Source organism: Mastigoproctus giganteus, chromosome 8 (genome assembly GCF_048544385.1).
Source record: "Mastigoproctus giganteus isolate SK-2022 chromosome 8, ASM4854438v1, whole genome shotgun sequence".
Lineage (NCBI taxonomy): Eukaryota > Metazoa > Arthropoda > Arachnida > Uropygi > Thelyphonidae > Mastigoproctus > Mastigoproctus giganteus.
Window position 1 is genome coordinate 126,200,204 of NC_143582.1, and position 22,901 is coordinate 126,223,104.

The 22,901-nt window shown below is 37.1% G+C and overlaps 1 protein-coding gene across 1 annotated transcript in view; it reads right to left on the minus strand.

Moving 5' to 3' along the window:
• LOC150081809 (RILP-like protein 1) overlaps positions 1-22,444 on the minus strand; it is a 96,906-nt gene extending 74,462 nt beyond the window's left edge. The window contains exons 1-2 of the mRNA XM_090380325.1: positions 22,166-22,444; positions 9,959-10,097 (exon numbers count right to left, since the gene is read on the minus strand). Coding sequence (XP_090236451.1) covers positions 9,959-10,097; positions 22,166-22,444 — 418 coding nt within the window. The remainder of the gene's footprint in view (positions 1-9,958; positions 10,098-22,165) is intronic.
• Positions 22,445-22,901: the final 457 nt, after the last annotated feature.

Sequence of the window (22,901 nt, forward strand, 5' to 3'; positions counted from 1 at the left end):
TTCATCTTCATTTCTAAATCAATTTTGTTTTGTTTCCTGGCACTACTACCACTTGCACTTTCCATTGGTCGCTTTCCCTTCATCATTGTAATACGTAAATAGGAATGAAGAGAAGTTTCTGAAAATTTGTTTTTTATATGACTGAAGATTTCAGTGAAGGGGAACACATTTCACCATAATAGCAATAAAACCCACACAATTGCAGTTATCGGTATTATCGCAAATGCAATAAGATCGATTTTACTAACCGTTTATAATTAGATGCACTAACAGAAAAGCCGAATAAACCGGAAAGTGAAAATTGTTTTTATTGTTTTATGGTTGTGACCTCCAGAAACATGCTTTAGAAAAATATCACAAAGGCATTCAAAATTGATTCTTATAATGGGAACATATGATAAAGGGTAGCGCAATTTCCATTATAAACATAACCTTTTAGAGAGAGATAAACAGCTTAGTAATGCAGCGAAATTTAACTTCCAAGGACTTAGAACAAATTACAAAAAAAAAAAAAAAAAAACACAATGTGTTATTAGGTTCAACATTACGGTATTTTCAGGATATCTATTTATTCCTAGATATTATATTTATTATATCTATTTACCATTTATTCCTACAGGATGCAAAATATGTTTCCACAATTTTTTTAAGTTTGTACTTGCAAAAACTTACATAAAGTCAAATTTCCATAAGTCAAGTATTACATAAGTCGGGGAGTTCCTGTATAGGAATTTTGTTAGCAGAGACAAGGAGGTGATTATCCCTTTGTATAAGGCAAAGGTCCGGCCACAGCTTGAATACTGCTGTACAAGGTCTGGTGGCCTCATTTTAGGAAGGATGTAGAGTTGCTAGAATGATTACAGAGAAGGGCAACGAGATTAGTGAGAGGAACAAAGGGGTGCTCTTACCAAGAGAAAATTAACCTGCAAATTGCAGTGTCTGGAGACTAGGCACCTGCAAGGTGATCTGATTGGGTTTATAAGGTGTTAAATGGTTTGAGCAAGTTCAATGCTGATAGTATTCTTTCTCTTGCTCAGATTATGCGCTTGAGGGGACATAAATTTAAATTGAGGAAAGACAGCTGTAAAATTGATGTGCAGAAATTTGCCTTTAGCCAGCAGGTGGCTGATTGCTGGAACAAATTTCCATCTGTCATACTGGAAGTTGATTGCTTAAATAAATTCAAGGAAGAACTGGACAAACTTTTGGAGCAAATGAATAGGTGAAATGGGAAAGGTTTTTTTTTTTTTTTTTTTTGCTGATGCTATATAAGCTTGCTTTCTTGCATCATATGCCTCAACTAATGCTAATACATTTTTAAGTCAGTAATGGTATTGTTTTTACAAATATGAAAATGAACAATGTCAAAAAGGATAAAACTAAAAATAAAGACATCAAAACAGTTAGCAAGACATAAGCAAAACATAAAACAATTTTTTTTTTTTTTTTTTTTTTTGATTTGGTAGTTGTTGGCGCATCGGTTTCTGTGGCCATATTGCACCTCCCAAGGTTTTTGCAGTACTTTGATCCAAGCCCGAGGCGGGACTCGAACCCGCGACCTTTGGGTTGCCGGGCAGGTACTTTACCCACTCGGCTAGCCCGGTCGGCCATAAAACATAATACCCCCAAAGTTAGCCAATCCGTGAACACAGGCTTTCTACACCTTGAGACATGACAGAGGCTAGGGGATATATGACTATACATTATGTACAAGCCTGAATTTAGATAGAGATCAACCGGCAATTACATTGTTAATATCAATATCGTTGTCAGTAAGTTTATTAAATTTCGTAATATTCAGTGCTTTCCTAAAATGATGGCAAAGGAAGGCTGAAGGGAAACTATTATCAAGCAGTTTATTATGGAGTAATTTGGTATAAAAATAGATTGTTATTACATGTAGTGGCAATTCTGATGCATTGAGAGAGTATTATATTTGAATGCCTTTTGTTGTAAATGTGGGACTGCCAATGAGTGAAGCTGACTACATTGAAGTTAAAAGCATTTCTTTTATTGTATATGTTAACTGCAGTTTGAGGGCCGCTGATATTAATGTCCAGGTATAATTAATTAGCTGAAAAGTAATTGTTATTAGTTCTCTCCAGAGTAAGTTCTGGAGGATAAATACCAGCTCAGACCTGTATAAATGTAGAGTAGTTGAATACTAATAAGTCATCTATAAATCTTTATGTCTGAGGGTAGGGGGGGTCTCAGACCAGTACAGGTTAGCTAAAACAGCTAGCAGAGCTATCCATAAGGAGGGGGATACCTTTTGTTTGTAAGTATTATGAAGTTGTTCCAATACACTGACAACTAATAATGTATTTATAGTTTTTTATAAATTCATTCATGACAATAAAATTTGACAAACATTTGACATTAAAGTCAAATGTTTGAACAAGAGTTATGTTGCCATTATTTAGAGCATTAATAACTGGTATATTTTTATTAATTATTCTGCTGTCAGGATGTCCATAATGGGTTTAAATAGTACAAACCAGAGCTGTAATGCTAAATACGCTCTACGTTGATATCAATATTTGTAAAATAATAAGAGAAATTTACCTCAATATAGTATGTAGAACACTTCCGTATGATACTCTCCAGAAATTAAAACGAAAAAAAAATCGAAAAACTTACATTACAGTAACAAATAATTAAAAAATAATTAAAAATCAATTTAACACAAAACTCAATTTAACGCAATTAAAAATAAGAAAATTAATTAAATTAATTAGAGTATCATACGGAAGTGTTCTACGTAATATATTGAGGTAAACTTCTCTTATTATTTTACAAATAATAGGTTTAAGTAACAGTTCTAAAGTTTTGCCAGGCTTATGAGTGTAAGTGTACTTACAAGAAGTGCTGAACCTGAAACCTGTGGGGCTTTTGTGGAACTTAAATATGAAGTAAGTATAAGGAAATTAGTAATTTATTAATACTAATTTTTAATTACTTGCTGAAAGCAATTAATATCTTAGTAATTATATTGCTGTTATTGGTGATGGACTTGTAGGTGGCATTGGAATTTAGTTCTGCATTTAATGTTTGGAAATAAAAAGCTTTACAGATAATGGCATAGTTGCTTGTTGTTTGTTATTAGGATTTTAGGAGCATTAGCAACTAAGGCCATATTGCTCCGGGATATGCGGCGGTCATTCCCTGACCTTTCCGCATCCTCCATATTTGGTGGTGACGGGCTCGAACCCCGGTCTAATCAAGAAGCGTGTGCTACACGCTGCTACTCCTTCCCACCTGGCTACGGAGGCGCCTGGCATAGTTGCAGGAGGTTTTATCCACAGGAGTGATGACAAAATGTTTGTGTGGATCTGCCAGTTGTTGTTTTAATATGGAAAAATGGAATTTCAATCTACTAGATGGTTTCACATGTGGCATAGATGTCATATATTGATGTTATATATTAGCTAGTACAGAATTAATCCATAATTGGAAGACTTCAATGGAGATGTTATGATGGTAAGAAAGCTTAAAACAGAAGTTAAGCAAATCTTAATATAACTGTTTTTTGAAAAGTGAGAAGTGATTCGAAGCCATAAGACAAGATGCCTCTTAGTTCTTCATTTGGTATAATATTTAAATTGCCTGTTATGATATGATATGACCAAAGTGTGTATCAACAAAAGGTTGGAAATTAGGCTGATGGCAATCTAAATTCAGGCTTGTACATAATGTATAGTCATATATTCCCTAGCCTCTATAGTGTCTTACAGCGTAGAAAGCCTGTGCCCACGGATTGGCTAACTTTGGGGGTATTATGTTTTGTTATGTGTTGCTTGTCATATCTTGCTAACTGTTGTGACGTCTTTATTTTTATCTTTTTTGACATTGTTCATTCTCATATTTGTAAAAACAATACCATTACTGACTTAAACATAGGGCACATGTCCAGAGAACTACTTTAGGTACGGGTTACCCAACCCTGCACTGCCCAAGCACTGCTATATTCCCCTTCTTCCAATTAATTTTTGCTGTTCTTAAACACTACCCCTTATATCTCATGCACGATTAGGCTGGCCAAAAGCAATATTCGAGATACTATTTTTCTGCTATTCCACCATTTTTCTTCTACAACAAAGTTTAGAGTCTTTTCAATGCTACTTTGTTAGATCTTGTTTTCTCCCCTTTGCTGGTCCATTTGCCTCATTTGTTTAATTGCTGTCTTCCTCGTCACATGGGTATGGTTTAATTCACACCTTCTCCCCCATACGCAGAGTTGCTTTAACTGTTATAAATTCTCTGGGAACTTTCGGCTAACTTCTTTGGTCTAGGTCACAGCCTTGTGTTCGTTTCCCTCACCGTCTCCTGCCAGCTCGTCAGTAAGCTGTCATATCCTGACTATATTCTTTCATCTTGAAATTACACTTTCTTTGTAAAAATTCAAATAGGTCTGTTTGTTATTCATTCAATTTTTCTTTAACTGAATTAATTGGTTTTAATTTTAATTTTACTTTTTGTTTATTTTAGTATATTGTATTCCTTTTCTTTTTGGTCTCTGTCAGGTCAGCTGTTATGTATATGTACGCTCGCTTTGCTGTCTGCTCCGTATACATCATAACAGAAACAGAGGCCTTGCTTATTGCAGGTGTTTCCTTTGGTTTTGGCAACTGGCCCTTGATGACATAGTTAAAATCTTACGACCTACAGCATTAAGTACCATTTTTGATGTGAAAACATCTATGGTAGCACGAGAATAAAATCAACTGGTAACAAAAATAATGCAACTGATTGTTCACGAAATTTTTTTACGGAAATGACGCAATTGGTGTCACTTCCTATTAGGTGGCTGTTAGATTTTTAAATGCCACAAATTACATCACTTCCTAAATGGCACTAACGATGCCAACTCAGTCGCTAATATTGAATCAGCAGAGTAAGTAGTTGATTCAGTAGAGCAGCGGTACCCAACCAGTGGTTCGCAAACCCTTGGGAGTTCGCAGAAGTGTTCCAGGGGGTTCCCCCTAAAATTCTGTAATGGCTTCTGCTTAGATTTACATAGGTATATTTTTGTAAACTACAAAATATAACTAATAATAAACAATAACGAAAAATAAAATTAAATAAAAAGTGAAGAATTGCCAAAGAAAGAAACCCTTCCCACATCTCCCACAATTCCTTATAATTAGTTTACTATCTTACAGTATATCATATTAAATATGTTTTCCATACTATATTTTTTTTTCATTCTCAAGGATCATTGTTATGTATAGGTACCTTTTTTTAGAACCTATAGTACTTAGTACAGTGTATGGGTTGAAGGTTGGAAAGGTGAAATATGTTCAAGGTTTAGGCCTCAATGGATATCAGATGAATTAATGAGTCTCGTGGCAGAGAAGAAAAATGTATGGGATGCATATAAAGTATCAGGTGACACAAAATCCGATGGCAGATATAAGGTAGTCTGTAATCAAGTCCCGATGGAGGTTGGGCAAGTGAAGGCAGATTACGAGAAATCCTTGGCAAAGGATGCAAAGAAAAACAGCAAAGAGTTGTTTATTTATGTAAACTCTAGAAGGAAAGGGATGAATCAGAAAGGACCACTTAACATAGATGGGCTGACTATTAATAATCATGCTCAGATAGCTGATAAACTGAATGAGTATTTTGCATCAACATTCACACATGAGGAGTTATTCAATGAGGGAAGTGCCAGACATTTATCAAATTCTAATAGGGAGCAAAGTGATTTGGTAATAACTGAGAGAAAAGTGGAGGAGAAATTGTTGAAGTTAAACATAAAAAAGGCACCTGGGATGGACGGGATCTATCCAGTTATATTAAAGGAGGCAGCAAAGGAAGTAAGCAAACCCTTAGCCATAATTATGAGAGCTTCCTTGGACTCAGGGAAGGTCCCCATGGACTGCAGGTGTGCAAATGTATCACCAATTAGCAAAGGGGGGTTCAAAAGGTGACCCAGAAAACTATAGACCTGTTAGTTTAATTTGTGTTCCAGGGAAAATAATGAAATCACTGGTTAAAGAAGCATTGCAGGATCATCTAGAGAAGTCTGCAGTGACAGTTAAGACACAGCGGTTGTTTGCTAAAGGGAGGTCTTGTCTGACCAATTTTATTGGATACTACAATGTGGTCACACAGTAACTGGATGCAAAAAATAATTTTGATATGATATACTTGGATTTCAGGAAAGCTTTTGATACTGTTGCACATGGAAGACTGCTGTACAAATTGGAGAGGTATGGCATTAAGGGTAAGTTGCTACAATGGATAAAGGCATGATTGAGTGGGAGACGACAGAGAGTGGTAATCAATGGACACTGCTCTTCGTGGACAAATGTTATTAGTGGAGTTCCTCAGGGTTCAGTGTTGGACCCATTGTTTTGTATACTGTATTTATCAATTACATTGATGAAGGTATATCACATTTAATGTCCAAGTTTGCAGATGATACAAAGGTTGGCAGGGTTGTTAACGACAGTAAAGACAGTATGCTACTCCAACTGGATCTAGATAAGTTGAGCAAATGGGCTGAAAAGTGGCAACTGAAGTTTAACATTGACAAATGCATAGTACTGCATATGGGTAGCAATAACTCAAGAGAAAATTACCAACTGTGTGGTACTACACTCAGGGAAGTGGAAAAGACCTGGAGGTAATTGTGCATTCAAATATGAAGTTCGATAAGCAGTGCAGAGGGACTTCCAGGGCAGGTCATGGAGTCTTGTCAATGATATATAGGAATTTTGCTAGCAGGAACAGGGAGGTGATTATCCCGTTATATATGGTAATGGTCAGGCCACACCTAGACTACTATATGCAGGTCTGGAGGAATCATTTTAAGAAGGATGTAGAGTTGCTAGAATGAGTACAAAGAAGGGCAACAAGATTGGTGAGGGGAACAAAGGGGTGCTCTTACCAAGAAAGGCTTAAGCTCTGCAAATTGCAGCACCTGGAGAGTAGGCATATGCGCTGTGATCTGATTGAGGGGTATAAGGCCTTGAATGGGTTGTGCAAACTGAATGCTGATGGGATTCTTCGTCTTGCTCAGATTAAGAACCTGAGGGAGCACAGATTCAAATTGAGGAAAGACAATTGTAGAATAGATGTGCAGAAATATGCCTTTAGCCAGTGGGTAGTTGATTGGTGGAACAGACTTCCATCTTTTGTTATGGAAGTTGATAGCCTAAATAAATTTAAGGCTGGGCTGCACTGGCATTTGGAACAAATGGAGGGGTGAAATGGGACGATAACTGGATGTAAGGGATTTGTCACACTTTTTATGAACTGTCTAGATGTGAGCAAATTTCCAAGCTGAAAGAAAAACACCTTTGAAATAAGAAAGTGAAAAAAGACAACACAAAACAGGAGCAAGTTCAGGAGGCACAGGTTTTGAGAACAAGTGGAGAACAAATACCATCGGGAGCTGGAGCTTTCTTAGCATCATATTCATGAAAATCCTTCTGACATCCTTTTGAGAGAAGACCACAGGAAGCATTGAATGGAAATGGTTTAAGGTGATTTACCAAGATCTTCAATACATGAGTTGGAAGAAAAATAGGATTCTAGCAGGTCAACTTTATCTTTGCTGATGTGGCAACAGAACCATCTGGTTTTGTCAGAGGTGGGAACAGAGATGGGCAAAAATTGCAGCCAATAGCTTCAGCAAGAGACAAGAATGCTAAGCTATCATTTGGAGAAGAAGCAAGTTTTCTATTCTTAGCCTGTTCGAAATCTAGTTTGGACTGATTAATAACTGCTTTACAAAGTATAAATAATACTTAATAATAATAATTTTTATTATTACACAATGTCGCTTATAAAAACATAGTACTGGGAATATTTTATAATAAAAATTGAAAAATATGATACGATTTCAGAGAATATAGGCTTAGTGATTCGCATTAAAAATATTACGTTGAAAGGGGTTAGCAAGTCAAAAAAGGTTGGGAACCGGTGCCATAGAGTAAGTTCATACTAAAATATAGAAATGACGTCACTTCCTAAATTACTGCAACTCAGTCACTAAAGTTGATTCATTAGAGTAAGCAGCGAGTAATAATATTATGCAAGAATAAAATGCAGACTTTAATAATAAAATCTGCTTCTCGAGATTTTGATCAACATCAACCTTCTAAGTAGTGTAAGTAAGCAAGTTTTGATCAAACCGTTCAAAAATTTAAATGGTTTTACTCTAGTGCCACCATAGCTGTTTTCACATAAAATAAAACATCTTTCGTGCATACAGGGTACACACACTGTTCTTTTTTATATATTTTCATTTAACTTTATTTAAATTTTATATAATCTGCTTTTATTTTTCAGGCACTTTTTAATTTTTCCATTGCAGCTACACCTGACAGGTCAGCACCACTACCTATACACCAATCTAACCTATTTGTCTATATTTCATTATGGCTGCTGGGCATTTCTACTATTACTAGCAGTTTCCTGGATCCATAAACCATTATAATATATTTGTTTGTTCTTTTAAACGTTCTGTTTTATCACTATATCCTATTATTTTTATTAATTATATAATATATATATATATATATATATATATATATATATATATATATATATATAAAATGAAAGCAGAATAAAAATGAGTCCAAAAAAGTGCAAGTAAATCATTAACTTTCCACACTACTATATACTGGAATTGCAATTTATGTGGGGGTTGTTCCTAAAACACCTGTTCATATCTTGGGACACAATTTCCCATAGAAACAATACAAATATTGTAACTTACAAGATGCATAAGCAACAAATGTAAACTCTGTAATAAAACTTAAATTAATAAAAAAAATTCTGTAACTCAGTGATTATTCAATCAAAAAAGATAATCTTCCCAATGAACTCAAGCTGTATCTATTTTTCAAAACTGTATGAGCTGCTGAGGTGATCAAATAAAACTTGTAGCAAACAGCAACCTTTTCTTTTCTTTTGCATATCACTAAATTTTTCTCCCAAACTTAAACCTCTGCTTCAACTCATTCACTACACCTGATAACAACAAATATTCCACCTCTGCTGACTGTAGAGTGGAGAGTTCACCTCAAAGCCCTAAAAATATTCAGCATACTGTAACCATTTTGAAGTGAGTGCATATTAAATAATAATAAAGTTGCATTAGAATTTAGAAATCTATTTTGGGCAGATCTGATGGATTTATGGCACGGGGGCAAAGTTTTTCAGGTTGATGGATTGTCTGTTGCAGCTGGAAAGCAAGGTTAATCATTGAGTCATTGGTAATTAGCAATAGTAGTAGTAGTAGTGGCATGTGATGTAAGAAAGCAAGTGTATGAGCTTATGCAGCATCAGCCAAAAAAAAAAAAAAAAAATCACACCATTCCCTCCAAATGCCTGTCCAGTTCCTCCTTAAATTTATTTAACCTATCAACTTCCACAATGACAGATGGAAGTCTGCTCCTCCAGAAATTAACCACACACTGGCTAAAGGCAAATTTCTGCACATCTGTTCTACATCTGTCTTTTCTTAATTTGAATTTATGCCCCCTCAGGTTCATAATCTGAACAAGTGGAAGGATCTCATCAGAATTCAGCGTGCTCAACGCATTCAATGAAAAGCAATAAGCTAAATAATGTATGCCGTTTAGATTTTCATGTTTATGAACAACACTAACACTATATTCATCTGTATATTTGGCCAGGAAAAAAAATAGTACTGCATAAAATAAAAATCTGATTGCATGTAAAGCAAAAATCATCATAAAAAAATTGCACGATCTCAGTCCCACAGGTTCTAAGAATCTAATTGGTCTGATATTTTAAAAGCAGGTCATATTTTTGTAACAGAATTAAAAAATCTCAAGCATGTTGAAACAAATAAAATTTTTAAGTTCTGAAATAGGAACAATTTAATGCAGAAGTAAAAGTGCGCAATACATTATCAAATTTTGAATTTTTTTTTCTAAACATGTGTATAAATACTTCTACATAAAACATATATACATACTTTGGCACTTTTGCGTTATGGAACTTTCCTTCTCAGCAAGAGAATTATTAAGGCGTACATTCTCATCTTGCAGCCTGCTAATGAGTTCTCTCAACTGATTAGTTTCTGCCCTCCAGTTTTCTTCTATTTCTTCCAGCTCCTGTTAAGACCACGTAAATGTAAAAGTTTTAAAACATAGTCAAAAAGTCACAGGCAAGAAATAAAGATTAATAACATTTCTGCTGGACATGTCAATGGAGCAGAAGGCTTGTTATCCTCTATGGTGAATATGATTCAACTATGATACCTTTTTTTTTTTTTACCTTTTTCATTTATATTATTCACAAAAATAAAATTGAAATTAACAAGGTTTTAAATTTAACCTGTCTCAGCACGTTCACAAAATGCATAAAATGCCTATTGTCATCCCCATGTCTGTACAATCAGAGGAAATAAATCAAACTCCCAGGGGACAATTTTTTGCAAAATTTTATATTTGAATCTATTAAAAATATTTGTTGATTCTTACCAAATTTCCTTTCACAAAAATACAGCAACAATTTTTTTATACATATTACTTAAGTTATCCATAGATAATAACTGAAGTGGTTTTTGTAGGAGTTTACTGACTGAAAAAATGAATAACATGTAAACTCTAGAAGGAATGGGATGAATCAGATCGGTCCACTTGATATCGATGGTTCAACTGTTGATGATCCTGCTCAGGTAGCTAACAAACTAAATAAATATTTTGCATCGACATTCACCCATGAGGAGCTATTCAGCGAGGGGAATGCCAGAGGTGTATTCAACTCTGGAAGTAAGCTAGATAATCTTGTAATAACTGAGAGTAAAGTGGAAGAGAAATTGTTGAAGATAAACACAAGAAAGGCACCTGGGGTGGATGGGATCTACCCAGTTATATTAAAGGAGGCAGCAAAGGAAGTAAGCAAACCCTTAGCCATAATTATGAGAGCTTCCTTGGACTCAGGGGAGGTACCCATAGACTGGAGATGTGCAAGTGTGACCCTAATTTGCCGACCGGGCTAGTCGGGTGGGTATGCCTGGCAACCCAAAGGTCGCGGGTTCGAATCCCACCTCAGGCTTGGATCAGAGTAAATGCAAAAACTTTGGGAGGTGCATTATGGCCACAGAAGCCGATGCACCAACAATTAACATAAAAAAAAAAAAAAAAAAAAAAAAAACACAACAACAACAAAAAAAAAAAAAAAAAAAAGACCCCAATTCACAAAGGAGGATCAAAAGCTGACACGAGTAATTATAGACCTGTGAGTTTAACTTAACTTCTGTTCCAGGAAAATTAATGGAGGCACTGGTTAAAGAAGCACTGCAGGATCATCTACACAAGACTTCAGCTATAGCTCGGACATAGCATGGTTTTGTTAAGAGGACGTCTTGCCTGACAATTTGATTGGATACTATGATGCAGTCACAAAAGAACTGAATGCAGGGAATAACTTTGATATTATATACTTGGATCTTAGAAAGGTTTTTTGATACTGTTGCACATGGAAGACTGCTGCACAAATTGGAGCAGTGTGGCATTACATTAGAGGTAAATTGCTGCTATGGATAAAGGGGTGGTTGAGGGGGAGAAGACAGAGAGTGGTAATCAATGGACACTGCTCATCATGGACTAATGTTATTAGTGGAGCCCCTCAGCGTTCAGTGTTGGGTCCATTATTGTTTTCTGTATTTATAAATAATATTGATGATGGTATATCAAGCTTAATGTCCAAGTTGCAGACAATACAAAGGTTGGCAGGGTTGTTAAGGACAATACTGATGCTATGCTGCTGCTGCAACAGGATCTGGAAAGGTTGAGCAGATGGGCTGAGAGGTGGCAAATGAAGTTTAACATTGAAAAATGTAAAGTACTACATATGGGAAACAGCAACGTATCAACTCTGTGGTACTACACTAACAGTAGTAGAGAATAAAAAGGACCTGGGGGTAATTGTGCAGGCAGATATGAAGTTTTCTGAGCAGTGCAGACGGTCTGCAAGAGTAGCTCATAGTATCTTGTCAATGATATACAGGAATGTTTCTAGCAGGGATAAGGAGGTGATTATCCCCTTATATAAGGCAATGGTTAGGCCACATCTTGAGTACTGTATACAGGTCTGGAGGCCTCATTTCAAGAAGGATGTAGAGCTGCTGGAACTAGTACAGAGAAGGGCAACAAGGTTAGTGAATGGAACAAATTGTTGCTATTACGAAGAAAGGCTTAAGTTTTGCAAATTACAGTGTCTGGAGACTAGGCACCGGCGAGGTGATCTGATAGAGGTGTATAAAGCCTTGAATGGTTTGAGCATGCTCAATGCTGATGGGATTCTTCCTCTTGCTCAGAATAATCACCTGGGAGGGCATAAATTCAAATTGAGAAAAGACAGATGTAGGATAGATGTGTGTAAATTTGCCTTTAGCCAGCGGGTAGTTGGTTGGCGGAACAGACTTCCATCCCTTGTTGTGGAGGTTGATAGCCTAAATAAATTTAAGGCTCAGCTGGACAGGTATTTCGAACGAACAGAGGGGTGAAGTGGAAGTTTTTTTTTTTTTTTTTTTGGCTGATGCTGCATAAGCTTGCTTTCTTGCATGATATGCCTCTACTAATGCTAATGAGGAGATGATTATCCCATTGTAAAAGGCAATGGTCAGGCCACACATTGAGAAATGCATACAAGTCTGAAGGCCTCATTTTAAGAAGGATGTGGATCTGCTGAAATTGGTGCAGAGAAGAGCAACAAGATCAGTGAGAGGAACAAAAGGGTATTCTTACCAGGAACGGCTTCAGTCCTGAAAACTACAGCACCTGGAGAGTAGGCAACTGCAAGGAGATACGGTGTTTAAGGCTTTGAATGGGTTGAGAAAGCTAAAGCTAATAGAATCCATCATCTTGCTCAGACTACCCACATGAGGGGCATAAATTCAAACTGAGGATTTGAGGATTCACTGGAACAAACTCCCATTTGGTGTTGTAGAGGTGGGTAGTATGAATGAGTTCAAGGAAGAACTAGACAAACTGTTAGAAGGGATGGAAAGGTGATATGAGAAGTATTGACTCATTTCTTTGCTAATGTTGTATGAGCTTGCTTTCTTGCATCATTTCACACTACTAAGTAAATGTTTGTGGCCGCATATGATTGCCTTCATTTCAACACCATTTGGAAAAGGCCTGGGTTTGGGTTTTGTTCAGATGGGAATTTCACAGGCTTTTCCCACCATATACAAATTAGTTATACTCTGACGTGGGTTGCTGGACAATAAAAAACTTCTTTTTTATCTAGCTGTATGAAAGCTCAACTGATATATGTGCATTAAGTCACAGTAAGTGTGTTAACCAGATTTGCCAGGCAAGACTTCCTCCTTCAATAACAAGCGCTAATCCTATTAGGATTTCATTCTTATTGAGATATTCCTGTGCTGAAGCCCACATAGGTAGCAAAGTGGCTACAATCACCATCCTCCCACAGCATGTGGACAAAGCCCAGGTTCAAATCCCATCAATGACAGGAAATTTTATGGGGGTTTTTTCACATATTAGCTAGTAAAGCTTATTCAACTCTTCCCAGAAACTTGGATTTTGCCATCTGGCAAACATGCAAAAACAACAAGAAAACAAATGCAATTTACAGATATAATAAATGATGGATGTATGAGCTAAATGCTCATACGTAGCATGTCCCAAAATGGAACATGCTAAATATATATATTTGATTTTGTTACTGTATTATATCCATAACCCTGGATTGCATTATCTTGACTATTACAAACTTAAAAGTCCATAGTTATTCAACTCCTCCACCTTAGCCCCTTCTTATGAATGAGCAAAACATTCACATTTCTCCAGTCGACAGGAATTAATCCAAAACCCGGTGATGATCTCAACAGTATTCCTAATGGTATGATATACTCTTCTACCACTTAGTGTTAGTGCTGACAATATGATGCAAGAAAGCAAGGCTTACACCAGCAAAAAAAAAACCTTCCTTTGCACATTAACATTAGAAGAGGCATATGATGCAAGAAATCAAGCTTATACAGCATCAGCCAAAAAAAAAAATCTTCCCATTTCACCCATCCAGTCACTTCAAAAATTTGTCCAGTTCTTCCTTTAATCTATTTAAGCTATCAACTTCTACAAAGACAGATGGAAGTCTGTTCCAGCAATCAATCACCCATTGGGCTAAAGGCAAACTTCCACATATCTATCCTACACCTGTCTTTCCTCAATTTGAATTTATGCCCTCTCAGGCGATTATTCTGAGCAAGAGGAAGAATCCCATCAGCATTGAGCATGCTCAAACCATTCAAGGCTTTATACACCTCAATCAGATCACCTTGCAGGTGCCTAGTCTCCAGACACTGTAATTTGCAAAACTTAAGCCTTTCTTCGTAAGAGCAACCCTTTGTTCCATTCACTGTTGCCTTCTCTGTACTCGTTCCAACAGCTCTACATCCTTCTTAAAATGAGGCCTCCAGACCTGTATACAGTACTCAAGGTGTGGCCTGACCATTGCCTTATACAAGGGGATAATCACCTTATCCCTGCTAGAAAAATTACTGTATACCATTGACAAGACACCATAAGTTACTCTTGCAGACTGTCTGCACTGCTGAGAAAACTTCATATCTGCCTGCACAATTATCCCCAGATCCTTTTCACTCTCTATCACTGTCAGTGTAGTACGACACAGTTGATACATTACTCTTTGGTTACTGCTTCCCATATGCAGTACTTTACATTTGTCAATGTTAAACTTCAACTGCCACCTCTCAGCCCACCTGCTCAACTTTTCTAGATCCTGTTGCAGCAGAATACTGTCATTAGTGTCATTAACAACCCTGATGACTTTCACATCGCCTGCAAACTAGGACATTAAGCCTGATATACCATCATCAATATCATAAACAAATACAGAAAACAACAACGGACCCAACAATGAACTCTGGGGGATCCACTAATAATATTAGTCCACAAAGAGCAATGTCCATTGATTACCACTCTCTGCCTTCTCCCACTCAACCAGCCCTTTATCCATAGCAGCAATTTGCCCCCAATTCCACATTGCTCCAATTTGTGCAGCAGTCTTCCAGGCACAACAGTATCAAAAGCCTTTCTAAGATCCAAATATATAATATCAAAATTATTCTTTGCATCCATTTCCTTTGTGACCACATCATAGTATCCAATCAAACTGGTCACACAAGACTTCTCCTTAACAATCCCATGCTGTGTCCAAGCTATAACTGAAGTCTTGTCTAGATGATCCTGCAATGCTTCTTTAACCAGTGCCTCCATTAATTTCCTTGGAACAGAAGTTAAACTAACAAGTCTGTAATTGCCGGTGTGCCTCCCTTTGAACCTCCTTTGTGGATTGGGGTCACATTTGCACATCTCCAGTCCATGGGTACCTCCCCTACATTCCTACCACTAATTTGTCCACACCTTCCTTAAACTTATTCACTCTGCCTACACAGCACTAAGTGGAGGAAATTTATTTCAATAACTGGTTACTCTTTGGCTGAAAGAAAATTTCTGCAGCCATCCCTTTCCAATTTAAATTTAAAACCCTTTATGTAGCTTGTCAGAGAAAGAGTAAAAATGCCATCAACATCTATATCCTTCCTAAAATGAGTTTTCACACCTGTATGCAGTATTCTAGATGCAGCCTAATCATTGCCTTATACAATAGAATAATTACATCTTTGTCCCTGCTGAAAAAGTTCCTGCACATCACTGACAGAACTCCATAAGCAGTTCTAGAACTTGTTTGCACTGCTAAGAGAATTTCATGCTAGATTCTATAATTATCCCTAAATCTCTTCATACTCCACTACTTTATTACCACCTAAATGGTATGTTATCGTCATTTTAGAGCCCATCTGCTTAGTTTATTTATATCCTCTTGAAATAGCATACCCTGATTACTATTATTAGCCACTCTGTCTACCTTTGTATCATCAACAAACTTAGATATCAAACTTGAAATGCCTAGATTAATAAATATTAAAAACAGTAACTACCCCAACACCCCTGTGGAACTCCACTCATCACAGTAGTCCATGAACAGCAGTGGCCTTTTATAACCACTGTCTCCTACCACTTAATCATCCCTTTATCCATACTAGTAACTCCCCCCCCCCCATGCTCCAATTTATTTTATCTCCAGTTTCTGTAATATAAATGGATTCACCCAATCCCTGCCAGGAGCCTTACCCTCTCTCAGGCTGAGAAATATTTTTCTGATAGGTGATTCTTGGATATCATTATATCACTAACCTTACAGCAACATGGCCCTTCTCTGATCTCTTTTTTCTAGCAAACTCTCATACTCGGCTTTTACTTTCCTTACCCAATCTATAGTGTTGTTACATAGCTGCTTATAGTTCTCATTACATGAGGTATGTGTTAAGAATCAAAGCAACTAAGGTTATAAGGTTTCAGTACATCATGTTTGTAATTGTGTGTTCTTTGGTCAGTTTGCTATAGGGAAACAAAAAAAAAACATGCAACCCTTGCCTGAGACTGATTAGCTCACTGCATTATGAAAAACGCCCATAAGAATCCTTGTTACATTGATAGAATTCAAAAATGGGCTTTTTTCCCTCCAGCATGGAGATTAAACTGCTATGCTACCTAGGACTACAGTTGTACACATACAACAGATAACTAGATAATCTGTAACTATCCCATTTTCCTTCTTTAGCTGTGTAAGATGTGCCAATCCATTCCTTCCCATCAATTTTAGCATTCTCCATTTACAATACTACTAGAAACAAATGCATTTGACTTCCAGAATAATTCCCTGGTCGAGATTCAGTATCAAGTACCCCTTCCAGACTGCTAGCGATACAGCCGTGATTGACGGGTGCTGACTCTGTCCAGTGTCACGTGATCTCCTGAACACACGAAAACATCTGACATGGGTGACATGCACTGCTTGCCACCCATGCCAGATGTTACCGTATGTTCAAGTTATGAATTTGCTGGCTGCTCGAAATGTCGATTTTTTGATTTTTTGGATACATAATTAAAAACAAAAAAAGAAAAGTCGTTTGGTTTTGGAAAAGGCTGAATAATACGTATATCAGAGATGTGGGGGGGGGAAGGAGCCCCCACAGAAGTGGGGGTTCCCCCTACTTGTGTATTTAATTTCTTGTGATTTACTTTTTGGTTTCCCTTGGTTGAGTGATTTGTTCCTGCGAATTATTAGTTTGAAAATGTTGGGTCGTTTAGAAAATATAATTCGATTGATGAGGTGATCGGCAATTTTCGACTGCTTGTGATTTACTTTTTGCTTTGCCTTGGTTAAGTGCAGGTGTCTCTTCTACTGGGTGATTTGATAGAGATGTTCAGGAGCTCACGTGACACTAGATGGAGTCAGCACCCATCAATCACGGCTGTATCACTAGCAGTCTGGAAGGGGTACCCGATACTGAATCTCGACCGAAATTTCCATGGACACTACCCATTTCATGACATAACAGTCAATACCTGCTAATGGTTCTTGTTAAAGCTGTGATAATATCTAATCCCGAAATACACAAATACCCATTATCAAATAAAAACTCATTGGTCAGCTGCTACAAAATACAGTGGTATGCCAGCAAATAACTAACAAGAGCCTTATTCACAGTTTAAAAAAAAAAACGATCTTACATGGTATACGGCTTGACCACATATTCCAATCAATAAGGGATAAATTAAAGTCACTAATAATGCAGCATATATCCTTGCTGGGATATTCATGTTGACTAAAGAGATTATCATATTTCCTATAATCATTAGATGGTTTTTAAAATATGATTTTATCATATTTATCAAAATTAATAGCATATCCCACAACTATAAACTTTATATTATTACCAGAATACACACCACACTGCTTCTACATCTAACTGGGCATGGTCAGATTCTGATAATATTCTCTCTTTTTTATGACAAGAGGGTCATACCATGCATGGGTTGAAGATTGAGAAGATGAAAGAAGATACTTGTTGACATTACACTTTAACTTCCCTTTTCAGGGGATACATATAGAGAAAGACTGTTCCAGAAAATGGAAGTTGAATGAATAAATGAGGAAGAAGAAAAGTTGGTTCTGTGAATTTGAAGTTAGCATTAGCATTAATACAGCATATGACGCAAGAAAACAAGCTTATACACCATCAGCCAAAAAAAAATCCCATTTCACATCCATTTGCTCTAAAAGTTTGTCCACTCCTTCCTTGAATTTATTTAAATTATCAACTTCCACAATGGCAGAAGTAAGTTTGTTCCAGCAATCAACTGCCCGCTGGCTACAGGAAAATATCCACACATTTGTTCTACAACTGTCTTTCCTGAATTTGAATTTATGCCCTCTCATGTTCAGAATCTGAGCAAGAGGAAGAATCCCACCAGTATTGAGCCTGCTGAACCGTTGAATGGGATCAGCAGGCTCAATACTGGTGCAGAATGTCAATGAGACAGAGAGTGGAGAGACTCTGTTAGAGATGAGTCATTAATTAACCTAACTGCCCTCTTTTCAATGGAACCTAAAAGCCTGAGAGAGGTTTTGGGGCACCACCCCAGATGTCAGGATGATATTCCATGGTAAAGTGAATTTGCAATTTGTACAGAGTGAACAGCTGTTTGGAAGAAAAATAATGCCAAGAGCAAAAGAGAAAACCTAGTTTTTTAGATGAACAGTAGTAGTAGTAGTAGTAGTAGTAGTGGCACTTGATGCAAGAAAGCAAGTGTAGGAGCTTATGCAGCATCAGCCAAAAAAAAAAAAAAAAAAAATCACACCGTACCCTCCAATTGCCTGTCCAGTTCCTCCTTAAATTTATTTAACCTATCAACTTCCACAACGACAGATGGAAGTTTGTTCCAGCAATTAACCACCCGCTGGCTAAAGGCAAATTTCCGCACATCTATTCTACATCTATCCTTTCTTAATTTGAACTTATGTCCCCGTAGGTTCGTATTCTGAACAAGTGGGAGGATCCCATCAGAATTCAGCGTGCTCAACCCATTCAAGGCCTTATAGACCTCAATCAGATCACCGCGCAGGTGCCTAGTCTCCAGCCACTGCAATTTGCAGAACTTAAGCCTCTCTTGGTAAGAGGATCCCTTCATTCCCCTCACCAATCGTGTTGCTCTTCTCTGTACACGCTCAAGCAAATCTACATCCTTCCTAAAATGAGGCCTCCAGACCTGTACGCAGTACTCAAGGCGTGGCCTGACCATTGCCTTATACAGAGGGACAATCACCTCCTTTTCCCTGCTAGCAAAATTCCTATATATCATTGACAAAACCCCATGACCTGCCCTAGCAGCCTGTCTACATTGCTCAGAAAACTTCATATCTGACTGCACAATTACTCCCAGGTCTTTTTCATTTTCTACCACCTTAAGTGTAGTACCACATAGTTGGTACGTTTCTCTGGGGTTACGTCTACCCATATGCAGTACTTTGCATTTGTCAAGGTTAAACTTCAGTTGCCACTTCTTAGCCCATCTGCCCAAATTATCTAGATCCTGTTGCAGTAGCACACTGCCATTACTGTCATTAAAAACCCTGCCAACCTTCGTGTCATCTGCAAACTTCGACATTAAGCCTGATATACCTTCATCAATATCATTGATAAATATACAAAACAACAGTGGACCCAACACCGAACCCTGTGGGACCCCACTAATAACATTAGTCCACGAAGAGCAGCACCCATTGATTACCACCCTCTGTCTTCTCCCACTTAACCATCCTTTTATCCATTGTAGCAACTTACCCTTAATACCATTCTGCTCCAATTTGTACAGTAGTCTTCCATGCGCAACAGTGTCAAAAGCTTTCCTGAAATCCAAGTATATGATATCAAAATTATTTTTTGCATCCAGTTCCTTTGTGACCACATCATAATAACCAATCAAATTTGTCAGACAAGACTTTCCCTTAACAAACCCATGCTGTGTCTGAATTATTGCTGCAGTCTTGTCTAGATGATCCTGCAATGCATCTTTAACCAGTGACTCCATTATTTTACCCGGAACAGAAGTTAAACTAACTGGTCTGTAATTATTCGTGTCACCCTTCGAACCTCCTTTGTGAATTGGGGATACATTTGCACATCTCCAGTCCGTGGGAACCTCCCCTGAATCCAAGGATGCTCTCATAATTATGGCTAAGGGTTTGCTTAGTTGCTTTGCCGCCTCCTTTAATATAACTGGATAGATCCCATCCGCCCCAGGTGCCTTTCTTATGTTTAACTTCAACAATTTCTCCTCCACTTTGCTCTCAGTTATTACAAAATCATTAAGCACACTGCTACAATTTGATAACCTTCTTCCATTTTCAAACTGTAATGATTCCTCACGTGTGAATGTAGATGCAAAATACTCATTCAGTTTGTTTGCTATCTGAGCAGGATCATCAACAGTCGAACCATCGATGTCAAGTGGACCAATCATATTCAGCCCCTTCCTTTTAGAGTTTATATAAGTAAAGAAATCCTTGCTGTTTTTCTTAGCATCTTTTGCCAAAGATTTCTCGTAATCCACCTTTGCCTGCCAAACCTCCTTTGTGACCTGATTACAGACTAGCTTATATCTGCTACAGGCTTCTGCGTCGCCTGATAATTTATATGCATCCCATGCATTTTTCTTCTCTGTCACGAGTCTCATTAGTTCATTTGATAATTGAAAATTATCAAATGAACTAATATGAAAAGTTCGGTATGAAAAGTCTAGTAGATGAACTAATATGAAAAGTTCGGTATGAAAAGTCTAGTAGCTTCCACGATTAATTCCTTGAATACTTCCCACTTAGAATTTACTGTTTGTAACATCGTCAGTCGATCCCACTGTACAGAATTTAAAAACTGTCTGAGACCACTGTACTCCCCTTTACGGAAGCAAAAACCCTTTCCTTTACCCCTGACGGTAGTTACCTCTTTGAGTAAATCCCAAATACTGAAGTGAATTACAAATACTGTTTCCTGTAAGGAAATAAATTGAGGGGCCCATCAAGCTCTCAGCTGCCCACATCAACGCCAGAGCTTGCACTTGGTCATCACGCAACACAGCGGCAACCCCCAAGGCAGAATGCGCTGGTCCCACAGGAACTATTAGTTGTTGGTGACTCTATTGTCAGGGAAACGGGGAACATGCTATGTAAAAAGGATAGGTGGAACAGGACCAGGGTATGTCTGCCAGGGGCAAATTACAAATACAGGAATTACAAATACTGTTGAAGAAGGAGACAGTAGTCTCCAAAAGCTTCAGGTTTTATCGCTTTTAATCCAGTTTATTTTAGATAATTTTATTGCTAACTACATTTTAACATTTTATCGTAGTTTATTTTATTATAATATTTTAGTCTTCTGATAGTGTATCACGGTATTTCATTATATTCTGTATATTTTATTTTTATAGTAAAATTTTTAATTCCTGGCTGGTGTTGGTCTTTAATTATTGCAGTATTTGTAATTTGCATATGCCAAGAGAGATTAGAAGTCAGGTTATAATCCCCAATAGAGATATATGATCTTCCCTAGAAATCAGAGTATCATCGAAGATAAGCATAGGAGCAGAAAAATCCATTTTGTGAGATATAAGACAAGCCTCAGTTTTAGAAGGATTAAAATCATCTACATTATCTTTGCCCCACTAGAGAATTATATGAAAATCAGTTTAAGGAATTGGGTAGTGGATATTTGAGAAGTTAAAACTGTTTGTTTCTAGTCAATTGAAGAAGATCATTAATATTCACAAGGAAAAGAGTATGAGAACCCAGGACCATGCAATAAGAACGGACACGATGATTCTGCACAACAGACTGGACATAACCCACTCAGACAGAAGGAAAAGGATACCTACCCAATCAACATAGTGGTATCCAATACCAGCAACCTTCAGAAAACCTATAAGCATAAGATCAGGAAGTACACGGATCTTAAACAGGAAGTCAGTGTTGTAGCACATGGTATAAATAACAGTCATTTCCAATCACATGTCAACCACCAGCATGGTAATAGGCATCCCATAATAAGCAACTCCAGAAAGCCATGATCCTGAACACCTGTAGAGGGGTCCTTGACCAATAATGACAGCCAGACATAACTGTGCCACGCATATGGTACCAGTACCGTCACATGGTGGGGAAAAAAAACACTATTTAAAAATATATATTTTTAAAAAATCCGTTTTAATATAATACTTACAAGATCAAGCTTCTGTCGGAATTCTGCTTTCTCAATTTTTTCATACTCAAGCTGTGATATACGTAGTTGAAAATCAGACACTTCCAAATTAAGATTTTCATTTAACAAGGCACTGGATTCTAAACACTCTAGAGTTTCAATAACTTTAGTCATTAATTCATGAACTAAATCAATACCATGAATTTCTATAATTTTTTGAAATTCGTGTCCAATGTCAGCTGCCAAATCGTATACATCACTAACACTTACTTGGAAATCTTTATCCTTCACTTTATCCATAACTGAATTCGAAGACACGAACGACACACGCACATGAAAAAAAAAAAAAAATATATATATATATACACACACATATACGGCTTAAAGTTTTTTTCCCACGAAAATTAGCTTTTTCTTTCTACATTGTCAATAAATGTGATCTTATACCAATAACATAATTTTCGCTTATGTTCTACACAGGACAACTCCAATTTTTTCTTCCACAGAAGATAACCAGAGAGCAAAGCAAAATGTTGCAACTTCCTATTAAAATAAGTTGAGAAGAATCTGTTCTATTGTTGCATTACCATACTAAAAACTGAACTATTATTCTGTAGTGAGATTGCATAATGATCACAGAATCCAATACATCACGTGAATTGGACTCACGTCTTAAGAAAACATCATGATTCACAATAATTTTCTGTGGAGGAAATTAACACAAATAAAATAGGAAATTAAGTTCCAATTTAACAAA